At 54.6% G+C, this 13,016-nt stretch overlaps 1 protein-coding gene across 1 annotated transcript in view; it reads right to left on the reverse strand.

The window, feature by feature from the left end:
- PLEKHN1 (pleckstrin homology domain containing, family N member 1) overlaps positions 1–11,528 on the reverse strand; it is a gene marked incomplete at its 5' end in the record, with an annotated part of 20,663 nt that extends 9,135 nt beyond the window's left edge. Inside the window, 6 exons of the mRNA XM_008945667.1 lie at positions 126–275; positions 1,544–1,668; positions 4,641–4,728; positions 5,797–5,877; positions 6,244–6,390; positions 11,429–11,528. Of these exons, the coding sequence (XP_008943915.1) occupies positions 126–275; positions 1,544–1,668; positions 4,641–4,728; positions 5,797–5,877; positions 6,244–6,390; positions 11,429–11,528 (691 nt within the window). The remainder of the gene's footprint in view (positions 1–125; positions 276–1,543; positions 1,669–4,640; positions 4,729–5,796; positions 5,878–6,243; positions 6,391–11,428) is intronic.
- Positions 11,529–13,016: the final 1,488 nt, after the last annotated feature.

The following is a 13,016-nucleotide window of genomic DNA, read 5'->3' on the forward strand; positions in this document are numbered from 1 at the left end:
AAATGGCCCTCGGGGACCCGCTGGAGTAGGGGCAGCAGGGAGGCAGGAGCCTGCACCACTCACCCCATCCATTGTCCCTTCTGAGCCCTGAGAACAGGAGGCTGCTCCCCAGAGGTGTCTCCTACCTGGAAAGGGAGATGCTGGAGCTTCACTTTGGAGACACAGAGGACATCACCTAGAGATTCTCGTTGGGTTCCTCTCCACTCCTGGACTGGCATGTTCTGCACAGACCACCTCAGCTCCTCCTTCCCCATGCAGCTCTGCGTCCAGTCGGTCTAGGGGCAGGAGCAGAACTGAGAAGCAGGGCAGATGTCCTCCCATAACAGTTTAGCTAGTCCATGGCCCAGCTCAGGATGCTTTTTGAGTGTGGCAGAAACAGCAAAGAGTAAATAAATCTGTGCAGGAGCCAGTTTTCCAGCAGGGACTGAAAAATCATAGTTGATGCCTAATATCATCCGTCCATTGCCTTTCAAAGGGGAGCACCTCTGTTTTACAAGCAGGGAGATGGAGACAGAAAGGGAGGAAAACACCCCACAGAGCCTGGAGGAGAAGACAGGTCTCTTGAACCTGGTCCTGTTTTCCAAGCCCCAGTCCCAGTCTCCTCCTGCCAATGTTTTGTAAACTCTGGCTAATTGCACAAGCAGCCAACGGCGTGAGAATGTCTCTGAACCAGTCCCAAACCTCTGACCCTTCAGAGGCTGTGGTGGTGGCACCTCTGGGTCAGAGGTCTCCCTTTCAGCACCCACACCCTCTTGCAAAGCCTTTCCCTGCACCCTTCCCTTGCAGGAGACTGCACAAAAGGCAAGCTCCCAAATGTGAAGCTGTGCACCCACACACAGCACAACTGCGCCAAGCTCTTGTCAGGTCTCAGCAGCACAGAGTGTTTTTGGGGTTGCCATTCAGACTGAAATCCCACGCTCACCCTGGCACTGCTTGCACAGATCTGAGCCCAGCTCACCCCAAACACACAGTTCCTCCAGAGGCAGAGGAGTTCCCAAGCAAGAACATGCTACGTGTGGGTATTTGTCATGTCTATCCATCAAGGGCTGGATTACAGACTCTGCACAGCCCTGAGAGCTGCTGGAAGTGGTATGAATGACACCAAAACCCCTGAGCACCATGCCAGGGGAGCAGATTCCTCACTCATGTAGTGAAGAACTCGAGCAACTGGTCTGGAAAAAGGGGATTATGCCAGGAGTTAACCCCACACCTCCTTCCAGCATTTGGAAAGAGCAGCAAGCACAGCAAGGAGCATTTGGACGTGGATGAGGAGCCCCTCTCCCTTCCCATCCCCAGCCCTCTGCTCTCCAGCTTGGAGGAGGTGCCAGAGCCCCACGGGGCACTCCCTCAGGATTTTGGAAGAGGAAGGTGTTGGGTGAGTGCCTTGAAGTGTGGCAAAAACAGCAGAGAGAGGCTGGCTGCAGAGATCACCATCCCACCGACCGCAGCAGGAGCAGCACAGCATCCCCCCAGCTGGCCCAGCTCTCCTGGGCGTGGGGCTCTGAGCCCCCAGCTCTGCCCCTCACCCTCCTGAGACACTAACCTGGGAGAGGAAGGGCAAGGCAAGGCTGCCTCCGTTCAGCTGGATCTGTTTCTCCAGGTGATAGAGCCACTGCTTCAGCTCTGACTCAGTGGCACAGAACACGATCAGGGGTTTCAGCAGAGGACCTGGGTATGCCAGACACAAGATGAGCCCAGCAGATAAGGGCACCAAGCACAGCATCAATAAGTCATCAGCTGGCCAGAGCTGTTCTGCTCAGCACATCACACCGTGGGTTGCCTGTGAGAGCTTTGCTCTGTTGCCATCCTGCTCTAGTTCTTCCTGCCACCACCCCCAGCACGCTGCCTCACATCAGGTGCTGAGAAGGGGGCTCCCTTCTCCACCAGCTTCTCACCATCTGCTCGTGCAGCCACATCTAGCTCTGACCACCAGTCACTTTTCAGCCCCAAACCAGGTCAGGATAAGAACCAAAGACAGTACAAAAGTCAAGCTTGGAATCAGGAGACAGATCTCAGCTTTAGAAGTCCCCAGCAGTCATGAGAAGCATCTCTGCAGGCAGAGACTCTCCCAAAGTGCTGCCACAGACAGCCCAGCCCAACACAAAGGTTTCATGATGTGTCTTAGTTTCCCTTTGGCACTCAATATATAGAACATCAGTAGCTTTCTGACACTCTTTATTGCTTCCCCAAACACAACCTGTGCCAGACAGGCTGAAGCTGCTCTCAGCCATGCTCTTGAAGGGAGGAACAGTTCTCTATCTTGTTGGTTTTAGTGTTTCCAGCTATCATTTGCTTAGTAGCACGAGCAAAATTGTCTCACACACCCTCTGCTACTCATTACAGCCATAACCTAGTGATGATAATAATCATTTCTGGCAGGCACAGAATGTATGTTATGATTAATAATTTACCAGTGATCTCATATTAAGCTGTGCCTGGTGCACACTCAGTAAGAGCTGGCTTTGTGGCACTTGGAGGTGCTCAGATAAGCAAGTGCACTGCAGTAGCATGATACTTTGCCCTTCTGTGGACTCTTTCATCCCATAAGTCCTTATGAACAACAGGTAATTAAGGCTTTAAGCACCTCTGTCTGACAGGAAATGCACCGATGCAGACAAAGCAGAGGTGGGGAAACTGAGGCAGAGACTCCCTGAGTGACTTTCTGCTCCCTCCATTCAGATCTGTTAGGGTAATTAGATGTGAACCATTACTGGGCACCCAGGGGTCTATGTATCACTGTGACTCTGTCGTTCTCTTGTCTCCTCTTGCCCTGGTTTCCTTGTATTTGCAATGGAGATGATTCCCTATTTTATAGCTGCTAGGAGGGTGTGAAGGTGCTGGAATCATAGAATCACAGAATGCTCTGGGTTGGAAGGTTCCTTTAAAGGTCATCTATCCAACCCCCCTGCAGGAAGCAGGGGCATCTCTGACCAGATCAGGTTCACTAGTGTTATCTAGATATCCTGGGAGCTCTGAGAGCTTCACTGGGTGTCCAGGCCCTTAAACAAACAGCAGGAATTTTGCTGGTAGGGCATGACCCTTACTATGGCCCTGGCCACCTCCTAGAGCCAACCTTTTAGATGTATCCTGAGGCTTGTTGACACTGCCTCATCTAAACATGGCCCCAGAGGAAGAGTTAAATGAGAGAAGCAAGTCCTGCCTGAGCCTGAAGCCTGGAGCTGGAGCAGGGAGCTGCTGGGGAGGGAAGCTGTGAAGCAGAGCCTGAAAGGCTGCTGCTGGTTCCACTGCTGCCATCTCCCTCAGCCCCAAGGGCACGTCGTGGCAGGGCCATGACACAGCCATGCTGAGCAACCTGCACGGGCCCCCGGGCTCTCTTCTTCTGCCCTGTCCTTCCTCTTTCTTTGTGAATGCTCCCAAAGGAACGCTGGAAACGTTAAAGCCCCTTCCTGGAGCAGCAGCAGTTTATTCCCACCCCAATCTCCCTCTCTGGAGACACCAAAAAGCTGCAGTGTTTGCAGGTGAGGCAGAGGGGGAGGCAGCCACCCTCCCCTTGTGAGTGGACCCTCCCTGCCTGCCTGGCAGCTGCACCCCACCCTCCAGCCCCACGCTTCAGGGGTCCCTCCTGAGGGGCTGCCCTGCCCCAGGGAGGGCCCTTCGTGGGGAACTGCTGACGCCAGGGGATTTCACAAGAGAATGGCTGGGTGGCTTCTGTGCCTCAGAGTCATGAGACAAAAGACTTCCACCCTGACCCTGTCTGGAGCCATGGACGAGGCTCTCATCCCCCTCAGTGCCTTCATTTCTACCCCTCCAGCAGAATAATAAAACTGCTCCACCGATTTCCCAGCAATCCTAAATTCCATTACCTCCCTCATTTCTTCATGTCACTGCTCCTGACACACACAGCACTGGCAGAAAGACTTTGGGTTGTTCCTTCCCCGAAGAAGGACACAAACCCAACAAACCTTGAGGCAATTTTCCACCCAGCTACACTCCTGTGTATTTGAATACAAGCAGAACAAGTCCACCCACCCCAGCTGCAGATGCCCCTGACAGGTTACGCCTTGGAGAAGTTTTCCTTCACTTTAGACTCCCCAGAAGCTGGCGAGCCCTGCCTGGCACAGTGTAACAGCACCACAACTCAGCACGCCTTACAATTTATGGGTCATTTAGACCAGCTCCTTTTTATCATTGATGTAATTTTTTTTTTGCTTGAGTGGCCATTGTGTGACTTTCTCCAAGACAGAGGACACCAGAGGACACAGACAGTGGGCCCAGGACACCAGGAGCCTGCTCCTTGTCCTTGTCCACAGGTTTATATGGCAATGAGAGGTGGGAGAAGGAGTTTTATCCCATTCCTTCGTTCAGATGTGGTGCACAAGGAGCAAATGAGTGGGCAGAGGTGGGAACTGTCACCATGTGTCCTGAGGACCAACCAGCCACACTCCAGCACAGGACCATCCTTCCCCTGTGCTCCCTACCCAGCCCCTTCCCTGCCTGCAGCCCTGGAAATCACTGCCCAGGCATTTAGGAGCCTGGGAGGGAATGATGCTGAATGAGGAAAAGCTTCAGCTCCCCACAACCTCCTCCCACAAGGTGGTTCTCCTCCAGGACCAGGTCAGAGCAGGACAAAGAGCTGAGACATTTCTGTTCTGGGTTGAAGCCCAGCCAGAGGCACCCACCTGCGACACGGAAGGCGTGATCCTGCTGCCCAGCGCCCTTCCCCTGTGTCACCTCACACACCTTCAGCTCCTTCAGAGGCAGCAGGCCCTGGCAAGAACAACACTGTTATCTGGGGGGGCAGCTGCCCAGTTCCCACCCCCCAGTTCTTCACAGTCCTGCTGCGATGAGGCACAGAACAGATGACAAGTTTATGTTCCCTGTCTTGGGCTTTCGAAACAAGGACTGTAAAAGATGCTAATTGCTGTCATGTCTAGGGGCCAGTGCTGGCACTTTAATTTCTTTTTAATTCCTCCAGAATTCATAAACCAAGGACCTGCTTATAAAATAGATGGGAGATTTTGTCCTATTGTCTGGACATGGGTCTTTTCAGCTGAAGGTCGGCTCGCTGGATCACTCCAGAGATTGTATTGGCATATTACATTAATCTGGAGTCACTTAGAAGACAATAAATCACTTCTAAAAGGAATTAATTTTCCAAAGATCTAAAAACCAGCCACACTCAGTTTTAGTCACTCACTCCTGTGGAGGGAGAGCACGTTCAGGGCTTCCTGTTTGCTCGGCTGTGATTTTTTGGGCTGTGTGGGCAAAACAGCCTCTTGTTTGTAATTCACCAGCATCACCAGGTTAAAAGACTGATGATCCCTTTGCCAGGATGGCTCCCCAAGGCTGCCCTCAGATTTTGTCTCCCACATGCCTCTCTCTGTGCCCTGCAGGTGAAGAACTCACCCTTGGCTCAGAAGCCAGCACCAAGTCCACACCAGCACCGAGGCCAGTGGGATTTGGAGCAATAAGAGCTCTGACCCTTGCCAAGGCACAGCTCTCTGTTCTTAGTGCTCTACACAAAGCCTGCATGCCTCCCACCCCTGGTCCTGCCTGCCAGCCCTGCACAAGCCCCTTCCCCACCTCTGTGGGGTCCTTTATCTCTGCCCACAGAGCAGCCCAAGGCCCCAGGTGAAGCTGAGCTGGTCTGGAATCAGTCCTTAGGAAGAAATGCTCTCTTCCCCCAAGAGCTGGGCATTCAGGGGGAAGGACTTGCTGAGAACACCCAGAGGAGGCCAGTGGCAGGCCCACTGTTCCATCTGCCCCGTGCCCCCAGCTTGCCCAATACTGCCTGACCCCCAGGACTTGCACCAGTGTGTCCAAGAGATGTCTTACCTGGTAGGTGAGTCCATTTGAGCCCATAGACTGGAAGTATAGGTAAGATTGGAACAGCTCCAAGAAGCAGTCATTCACCTCCTGCAGAAAAGACACATTTGGGGGGTTATTTCAGGATTCCTTCCTCCTCCCACCTTCCCTCTGCACCTCAGACTGATCTGTGCACAGAAAAGCCAGTGGTGCCTTATCCAAGGGCCACCACTGCATCTCTGCTGGTGGATCTGCTGCCAGCCCAGCAGCTGGCCATGGAAACACAGCCCAGGTCCCATCGGGATGGGAGCAAGTGGGTGCCAGCTGGTACTGCCCCATGGCAGCTGAAGTCCCTGGGCCATGCCTGAGGACATCTCTGTGAGTCCCATGTCCCAGAATCACACTTCACCTCCCAGTCCTGTGGGGTCACCCCATGCCCAGGAAGAGAAACACCCACAAATAGGTACCACAGCTTACCTGGCAGTGCTGGAACTTAAACTTGACCTTGGAGTAATAGATCATTTTGCCCAGATTCCTGACAACAGTTTTCCTTCGTCCCTTCTTGAACAGGGTGGGTAACCTCTGGTCCAAGTTTTCTTTCTGGTTTTCCTGGTTCTGAATATTCTGTACCAAAGATTCAGGAAAAACAATCAGAGCCAGTGGGAGGAAGGGGCCTGATGGCTGGAGGAGAAATTCCCAGGACATCTTTGCAGAAAGGCCTCCTCAGCAAGGCGCCCTGGGCAGGCTCCCAGGCTGGGCTATTTGTTGTTGGGTCTCCATGCCAGCGTGGAGCTGGGGTTCAGTTACTGCTGGGAGGATGTGTTCCCTAGGCAGGGCAAGATACTGACCTTAAGGGAGCATTTGAGTTGGGGAAGAGGGTGCAGAAGCACCTTCTACATCTAAGGTCTCCCAACTGCAGAGACAACCTTCTGCCATCCCAATCACTGGAACAAGGACTGATCCAAGCCAAGCAAACACGACTTGCCTTCCACCAGGGTGAATGGAAAGGGTTTCATGGCTCTAGTTCCACTTGGATTCCTAAGCTCTCCCATCTGCTCAGATCCTTCATTTTCTCTAGGTGGAGTGTGCTCCTCAGGTGCCCAGACCATCCTGAGGCAGAGTCCCATGGCCAGAGGAGCAGCCCCAAGGCACTGAGCTGGGAAGCTGCTCGTGGTCAGTGCCAAAAGCCCAGGGCAGCCAGGAAGCACCACGAGGGCTGATGTGGGAGGCAGATGGAACTCGGGGCTGGGGGGTTCCTCGATCTCCTGCCTTCATGTTCTATGGAAATTCCTCCTCCCGTGCCATGGCACAGCCCCCAGCCCTACAGCTCTGCACTGCTCACAGCCAGCACAAGGCGTAAATCCTGGGGGGAAAGCTCTCCCTGTGGTTTCTCTGTGAAGAGTGCTTTCCTTTCCAGGGGTAGGCTGACCTCCTTGGGTAGAAGGGAATGGCTGTAGCCCAGCAAGGCCATGGACACCACTGATTCCCCCCCAGGTCTACCCCACTTACATATCTGGGGCTTTGTTACACACATCACAGGCTCTGGGTCTTTTCCCAAGGAAAAGAGAAAGGTAGGAGGGGGATGCAAGCTTCACCCTGCTGCTCATCACCCACTGGGCTGGGAGGCCACCCTGGAGGGAGCAGGGTTGGATCAGATGACCTTTGGAGGTCCCTTCCAACCCAAACATTCTATGATGCTATGACCCCACTGCGGCTGCAGTTCCTGGGGGTACCCAGGGCCCAGCCATGCTGAGCTGGGAACGGGGAGCAGCGCTGCCATGGTACACCTCTGTCCAAACAGCTTTCCCAGGAAGGAGCAGGGAGGGGGCTGGGGCTCAGCACGGATGGAGGGGGCTGGGGGCTCAGCAGGGTGAGCGAGGGGCAGCCCGTGCCAGCAGCCCCTGCCCGTGTGCCCGCTCCCAGCCTGCCAGGCCAAGGGGACAGCTGCAGGAGCCCGTGAGGAATGAAGAGCCAGCAGAGCCAACCAGCTCTGCCCTGCTGGGGCCCCCCGTGACTCACCCCTCTGGCATGAGATGAGCCCCTCTCCAGCCCTGCCAGGGACCAGGGGCAGTGCCCAGCCCAGAGGGAAGCGGCTGAGCCCCCAACGGGAACCAGGTGCTGTTGGGACAATTCCACCTGCAGAGCTTGGGGTTCCTTCCTCCCCAAATTGACTCTTTTTAGGAGTCTCCCTCCAGCTGGCTCCACGCAGTTCCCATGAACACGAACCCAGGTCCTCCCCTGGAGGTGGGAACCCGCTGGCTGCCAATTAATGGTCTCACTGAGAGGCAATTAAGCGTAGGAGAAGATTACATTTGTGCTGCAGGCTGCTGTCAGAACAAAGAGCAGCTGATCACCTGACAGCAAGAACAGAACCCTGCTCAGAAGGGCAGCAACCAGGAACCAGGAGGGGGAGAGGGAAAAGTCATGAAATTATGGACACAGCAGCGAGCAGAAGCAGCAGCTACCAGCTGCCTGGGCAATGCTGCTGCCCGGAGCCAGGCAGCCAAATTCCCCAGGAATAAGTAAAGACTCAAGCAGCAAAAGCAACCCTGGAGCTGGGAATCCAGCAGTAGCTTTGGCAAAGAGCTCAGCCAACCCACCAGCATCCACAGGGATCTTCCCAGGGTCAGGAGGGAAAGGGAAAGCTCCCAAGGCCACTGCTCATGTGGCAAGAAACTAATTAAATGAGCACCTCCCTCTCCCAAACAAGCATCCAGCAACCCCAGCTTGCCAGGGTTTGCAGCAAGACTGAGATGACAGTGGCTAAGCATGGGGACATCTCCAAGACCATGGACAAAATGGGATCATGTCACTGTCACCCTTTCAGCCTCAGGCCCCATCTGCCCAGGCTACATCAATCCTTCAAGTCCTGGCAGTCTTATCACTCATGATCAGGTATTGCTGCACAGGAAGAAGTGGGACTGTTCAGGGCTTTTCTTTTTTTACCAGGAAGGTCTCTCCTATTTTTTATTAGCCATTTGATGTCCCTCACTGGGGTGGCACTGTGAAACCCCAAATGAAACCAGCATTGGTGTATGTGCAAGAACTGCCCTCACAGCTTCCCACAGGTTCCTGCCCACATCCCAGGAGAACAGCAGCAGGGAGATGGACATCATTAAACCCAACAGGTAGCACAAACCCTTGGTAAAAGCCTGGGGGACTGGGCATGAGCTCATCTGTTCTGTCCACCTGCAGTTTCCGTGGTTCCCTTGCCCCTCACTTGGAGAATTAGGCTGAGGAGCATGGGCTTGGGCTTTCCCTCAGAACAAAAACCCACTGTAAGGTTGAGAGTGCTTCCCATAAACTCCTGATCACCTTAAGGTGCAACAGCAATTTCTCTGGATGCAGAAGACTTGCCTAAACCCAGGCTCTGGAGAAAACAGCTACTGCTGAATCTCACATGTCTCTGGGCTCAGATCTACAAGCACATCCCTTGTGTTTGGGGGGGATCCCTTGGGGGGATCAGGGACCAGAGCTGTCCCAGCCCCCTCCTGAGCATCACTTATCTTCCCTGGCCCACACACCCCTCGGAGCCATGGGGATGCCTCAGTGTGCAGCCAAAAAGAAAGGGAAGCAGCACTGATCGTTCCTCCAAAGCCCCCCCAGCCAGCTGCTCTGTCCCCTGGCTGTGCTGGTGACAAGGGCTCTCCTGCCCCAGCCCAGCCCCACCAGCAGGCTCTCCGTTAGCTCAGGGCTTGGAGGCAGCACAGCTCACTGGAAACCTGGGTTCTCTCAGGGCCTGGGAGCCAAGCTCTGGCAGTGCAAGTGCCCCAACACGTTCTCTCCTGGCTTCCTCTGTCTCATCCTACAGGTAGAGCAAGTTACTGATTAACCTCAGCCCCTCAGCCCCCAGTGACTCGGGCTGAATCACTAACCCTGGCAGCAGGAAGAGCTCAGCCTTGCAAGGCTGGTGCCCTGGGGGTCTGAAAGCTGCTGTTTAATGATAAAAGAGGCAAATGAGGAGCACAGCTCTTCTGGAACAACCTCCCCCAGCACTTCTACTGAAGCTTTGCAGAAGCTGTAACTGGGACATGTGGGCAGCAGGGCAGAAGGTGGTGGGAGCAAAGGGGGCAGCCCATGGCATGGCTGGTTTTCAGGGGTGATATCTGCCCCAGCCCCAAACTGCCTGCTGTGGCCAGAGGTCTGGTGACCCCATCTCCTCTGAGACTGCAGCAGGAGAGTCCCATCCTCTCCGAGCTGGCCCCCAGCAGCTGGTCACCTCCTGCTCTCAGAGGTGCTTCTCCTGAAAAGAGTGGATCAGGAAAGGGACTAAGCCAAGGCTTTCTCCAGGCCACACAAGAAGCTTGTGGCTGAGCATGGAGTTTGCACCCCCATCTGCCCCAGGCAAGGGTAACATCTAAACAACTGCTCCACCCTCCTTCCTTCCCTGAAGAGATCCCACACTCTCATATGCTCCAAAATGAATAATCTCATCATGACCTCTGTTCTAGCAGCTTGCAGGATTCATTTTCCAGGATCTGCTAACGGGACAGCTCTTCCTCCTTCCCCAGGGGAAGTCTCCAAGACCCATCTGGGACCTGCTCCCATCTCCAACATCCAGCTGGGGCTTGGCCCCACCAAATGCTGCCCGACCCTTCTGGATGCCAGCTGAGCCCCCCAGGGAGTGATTCCTGTGCCTCATGCCCGTGACTCCTCCACAAATAACGGGCAGGGCAGTGCCACTCTCCCAGTTCTGCTGTGCTTCCCACCTCTACAGTTCAGGACATGCTCCCCAAGAGAGAGGATGCCACTCACCCACGGCCACCTCACCAGCCCTGCTCCCTCCTCAGGCTCACATGGGGAAAACCAAAGGTCCTTTGGTGTGGAAATGCCCAACCTGGGAGTAGCTGAATGGGAAGAGACTGCAGCAGGGTCCCTGTGCCCGTGTGGAGCAGACATCTGAATCTCTGCAGCATCCCACAGCACGTGAGCAGGGCTGCTCAGAACTGGGTCCTGCAATCCACCAAGCCCTTGACAAGAACCTCACCACCACTGAAACACACCTCACCAGCAGCTCCAAACCCATGAGATAACGTCCTGCTCCTGCCCTTCTCTGAAATCACCTGTCTAGCTGTGAGCCTCTGCCTCAGTTTCCCTTTCCTCACCAGTCCACACCCTTGGCCCACCCAAAGGGACCAAGGGAACATACTGGGGTCCATCGTTTCACCTCTGCTTTCCCCCAGCAGTGCTGGGAAATGAGCCACATGGCCACAAGGCTGGTACGTGCCTGAGACAGACCTGCCCTTCCTGATTACCTTCCTGGGGCTTGTTGCTAATACGCTGCCTGCGCCCTCTCATTCCAGCGTGGGAATGAATCACTCCACCTTTGAAAGCTCGCTCCCATTTTCCCTTCCTTCACAGGCTACCCAGAAACAAAAGAACCCTGAGCAAAGGGGAGTGGGAGATATTCCCACCACGCTGCCTGCTTTGCCCTCAGCACCACCCTCCCACCCCGCTGAGCGTTTTGGCTGATGCCAGGTGCCCTCTACACCTGCATGGGGACCCTGTGAAGGCCACGGGGCTCATCTTGGCTGCAGGGGTGAGCTCCATCTCCTTGAGACAGAGCTGCCCCTACCCCCAGCTCCAGACCCATCGACCCTCTTAAGCGCTGTCCTTGGGGTGGGTGTGAATAATCTCCAGGGTTGGATGTGTTTGTACTTGCCTTTCCTGGAATATACTGCAGGATTTTGTCTGTGGTCGTATCTCTCTCCTGCCCTCCTTCTAGACCAAAGAAGCTGGGAAGTTTTTTCTTGCCATTTTGCCTACAGAGAGGAGGAAAAAAAAGCCCCAAATACAATAAACCAACAAAACACACATGCAAACACAGACCTAGGCTGATGCATCGTGAATTCTGCCCAGAAATAAGGAAGCCAGAAAGCTAAGTAAGCAATTTGTCACAGGCTTTCGAATCATCCCAGCCCAGCAAAGAGCTGGTGAACAGCCTGGAGAAGTGTGGTGGGCTTTATGCTGCACTTGTTGGTGTTTCTTTGCCTTTTCATGTGTCTTTGCATAGCCAAATGACCAGCTAGGCTCATTTGAGTCTCCAGACCAGTGGAGGGATCAGATGTTCCATTGCAAAATACAAAGACCAAATCCTGACAACTGCTCCAAAGCCCCTGGAGTGGAGATGTGGATGCACATCCACCAACATATAGACAGAAGGAGGTTTTATCTCTGTCTTTGTGGTTTTCCTCTCGCTTTCCTTCCACTCCCAGCAAGGCCCCCAGCTCCTTCTTGCTGGCTCACCATTAACAAGCAGTTACTGGTGCCATTTAAGAAGCACTGGAACGGCTTTGTTGGGACTTCCCAGGAGTTTCTTTCAAGGAGATTGCAGCATTTGGTTAGCAGAAACCCAGCTTATCTCCACAGAGAGCCACGAGCGTGGGAAGCCCGTGAGTCAGTGGGGACAGGAGGTGCTCTGGGGCTTGGCTGCTCCACTGATGTCAGCCCTCCAGGGTCCAAATTCCCCATCTGATCCCCTCTCTTTTATCCCACAGCAGCTCCACAGACTCCTACAGGTTGGTTCCCAATTTCTGGCAGCACAGGAGACCACGGGAACAGTTTCAGTCTCTTCTCATGATTAGAAACCCCTCAGTCCAAGGGAGTTTATGAGTTTGTCTCAAAGCCCAGCACACATCCTAGTCCAACACAGGTGGGTCTGGCAGCTTCATGAGGAATCACACTGGCTCCTGACAGGGCTTCTCTCCACCCAGGGTGCTGGGGGTGGGGAGGGCTCTGTCTCAGGGGTGCTCAGGTACCCATCTGCCTGCACTGACGGCAGCACGGGCAGAGGGAAGCTCCATCCACACTCCCTCATAGGCTTTATTTTGGGACAGCCATCCAGCGCTGTGGTAACCCAAACAGGGACCTGGCCAGCCCCCAAGGCCCCCAAAGAATTTCATGGACATTTTCTGCTACGTCTTCCCTCACAGTTAGAAACACAGGTGAAACCTTAGGGGCAGAGTGTTGGGATTTGGGGCTTTCTCTCCAAGAAGAGCACAGCTGCTGTTTTTCCAACACCACCTGGGCATCGTGAGGAAAACAAAATCCCCCGGAGCGTGGGGCGTCCTGCCCCCCATCCCGTGGAGTTCCCACTTCCCAGCAGAACAAAACAAACCCCACTTCTCCCGGGGGGGCAGCCTGGTCGGGGCACCCCTCGGGCAGAGCCCCAGGATCGTTGCCCGGGCACGTTGGGCACTGCCCAGCACCCCGATTCCGCTCAGCACCCAGCACCTGCCGGGCTCCCCCCG

The sequence above is a fragment of the Merops nubicus genome, unplaced genomic scaffold (assembly GCF_000691845.1).
Source record: "Merops nubicus isolate BGI_N331 unplaced genomic scaffold, ASM69184v1 scaffold21818, whole genome shotgun sequence".
Classification (NCBI taxonomy): Eukaryota; Metazoa; Chordata; class Aves; order Coraciiformes; family Meropidae; genus Merops; species Merops nubicus.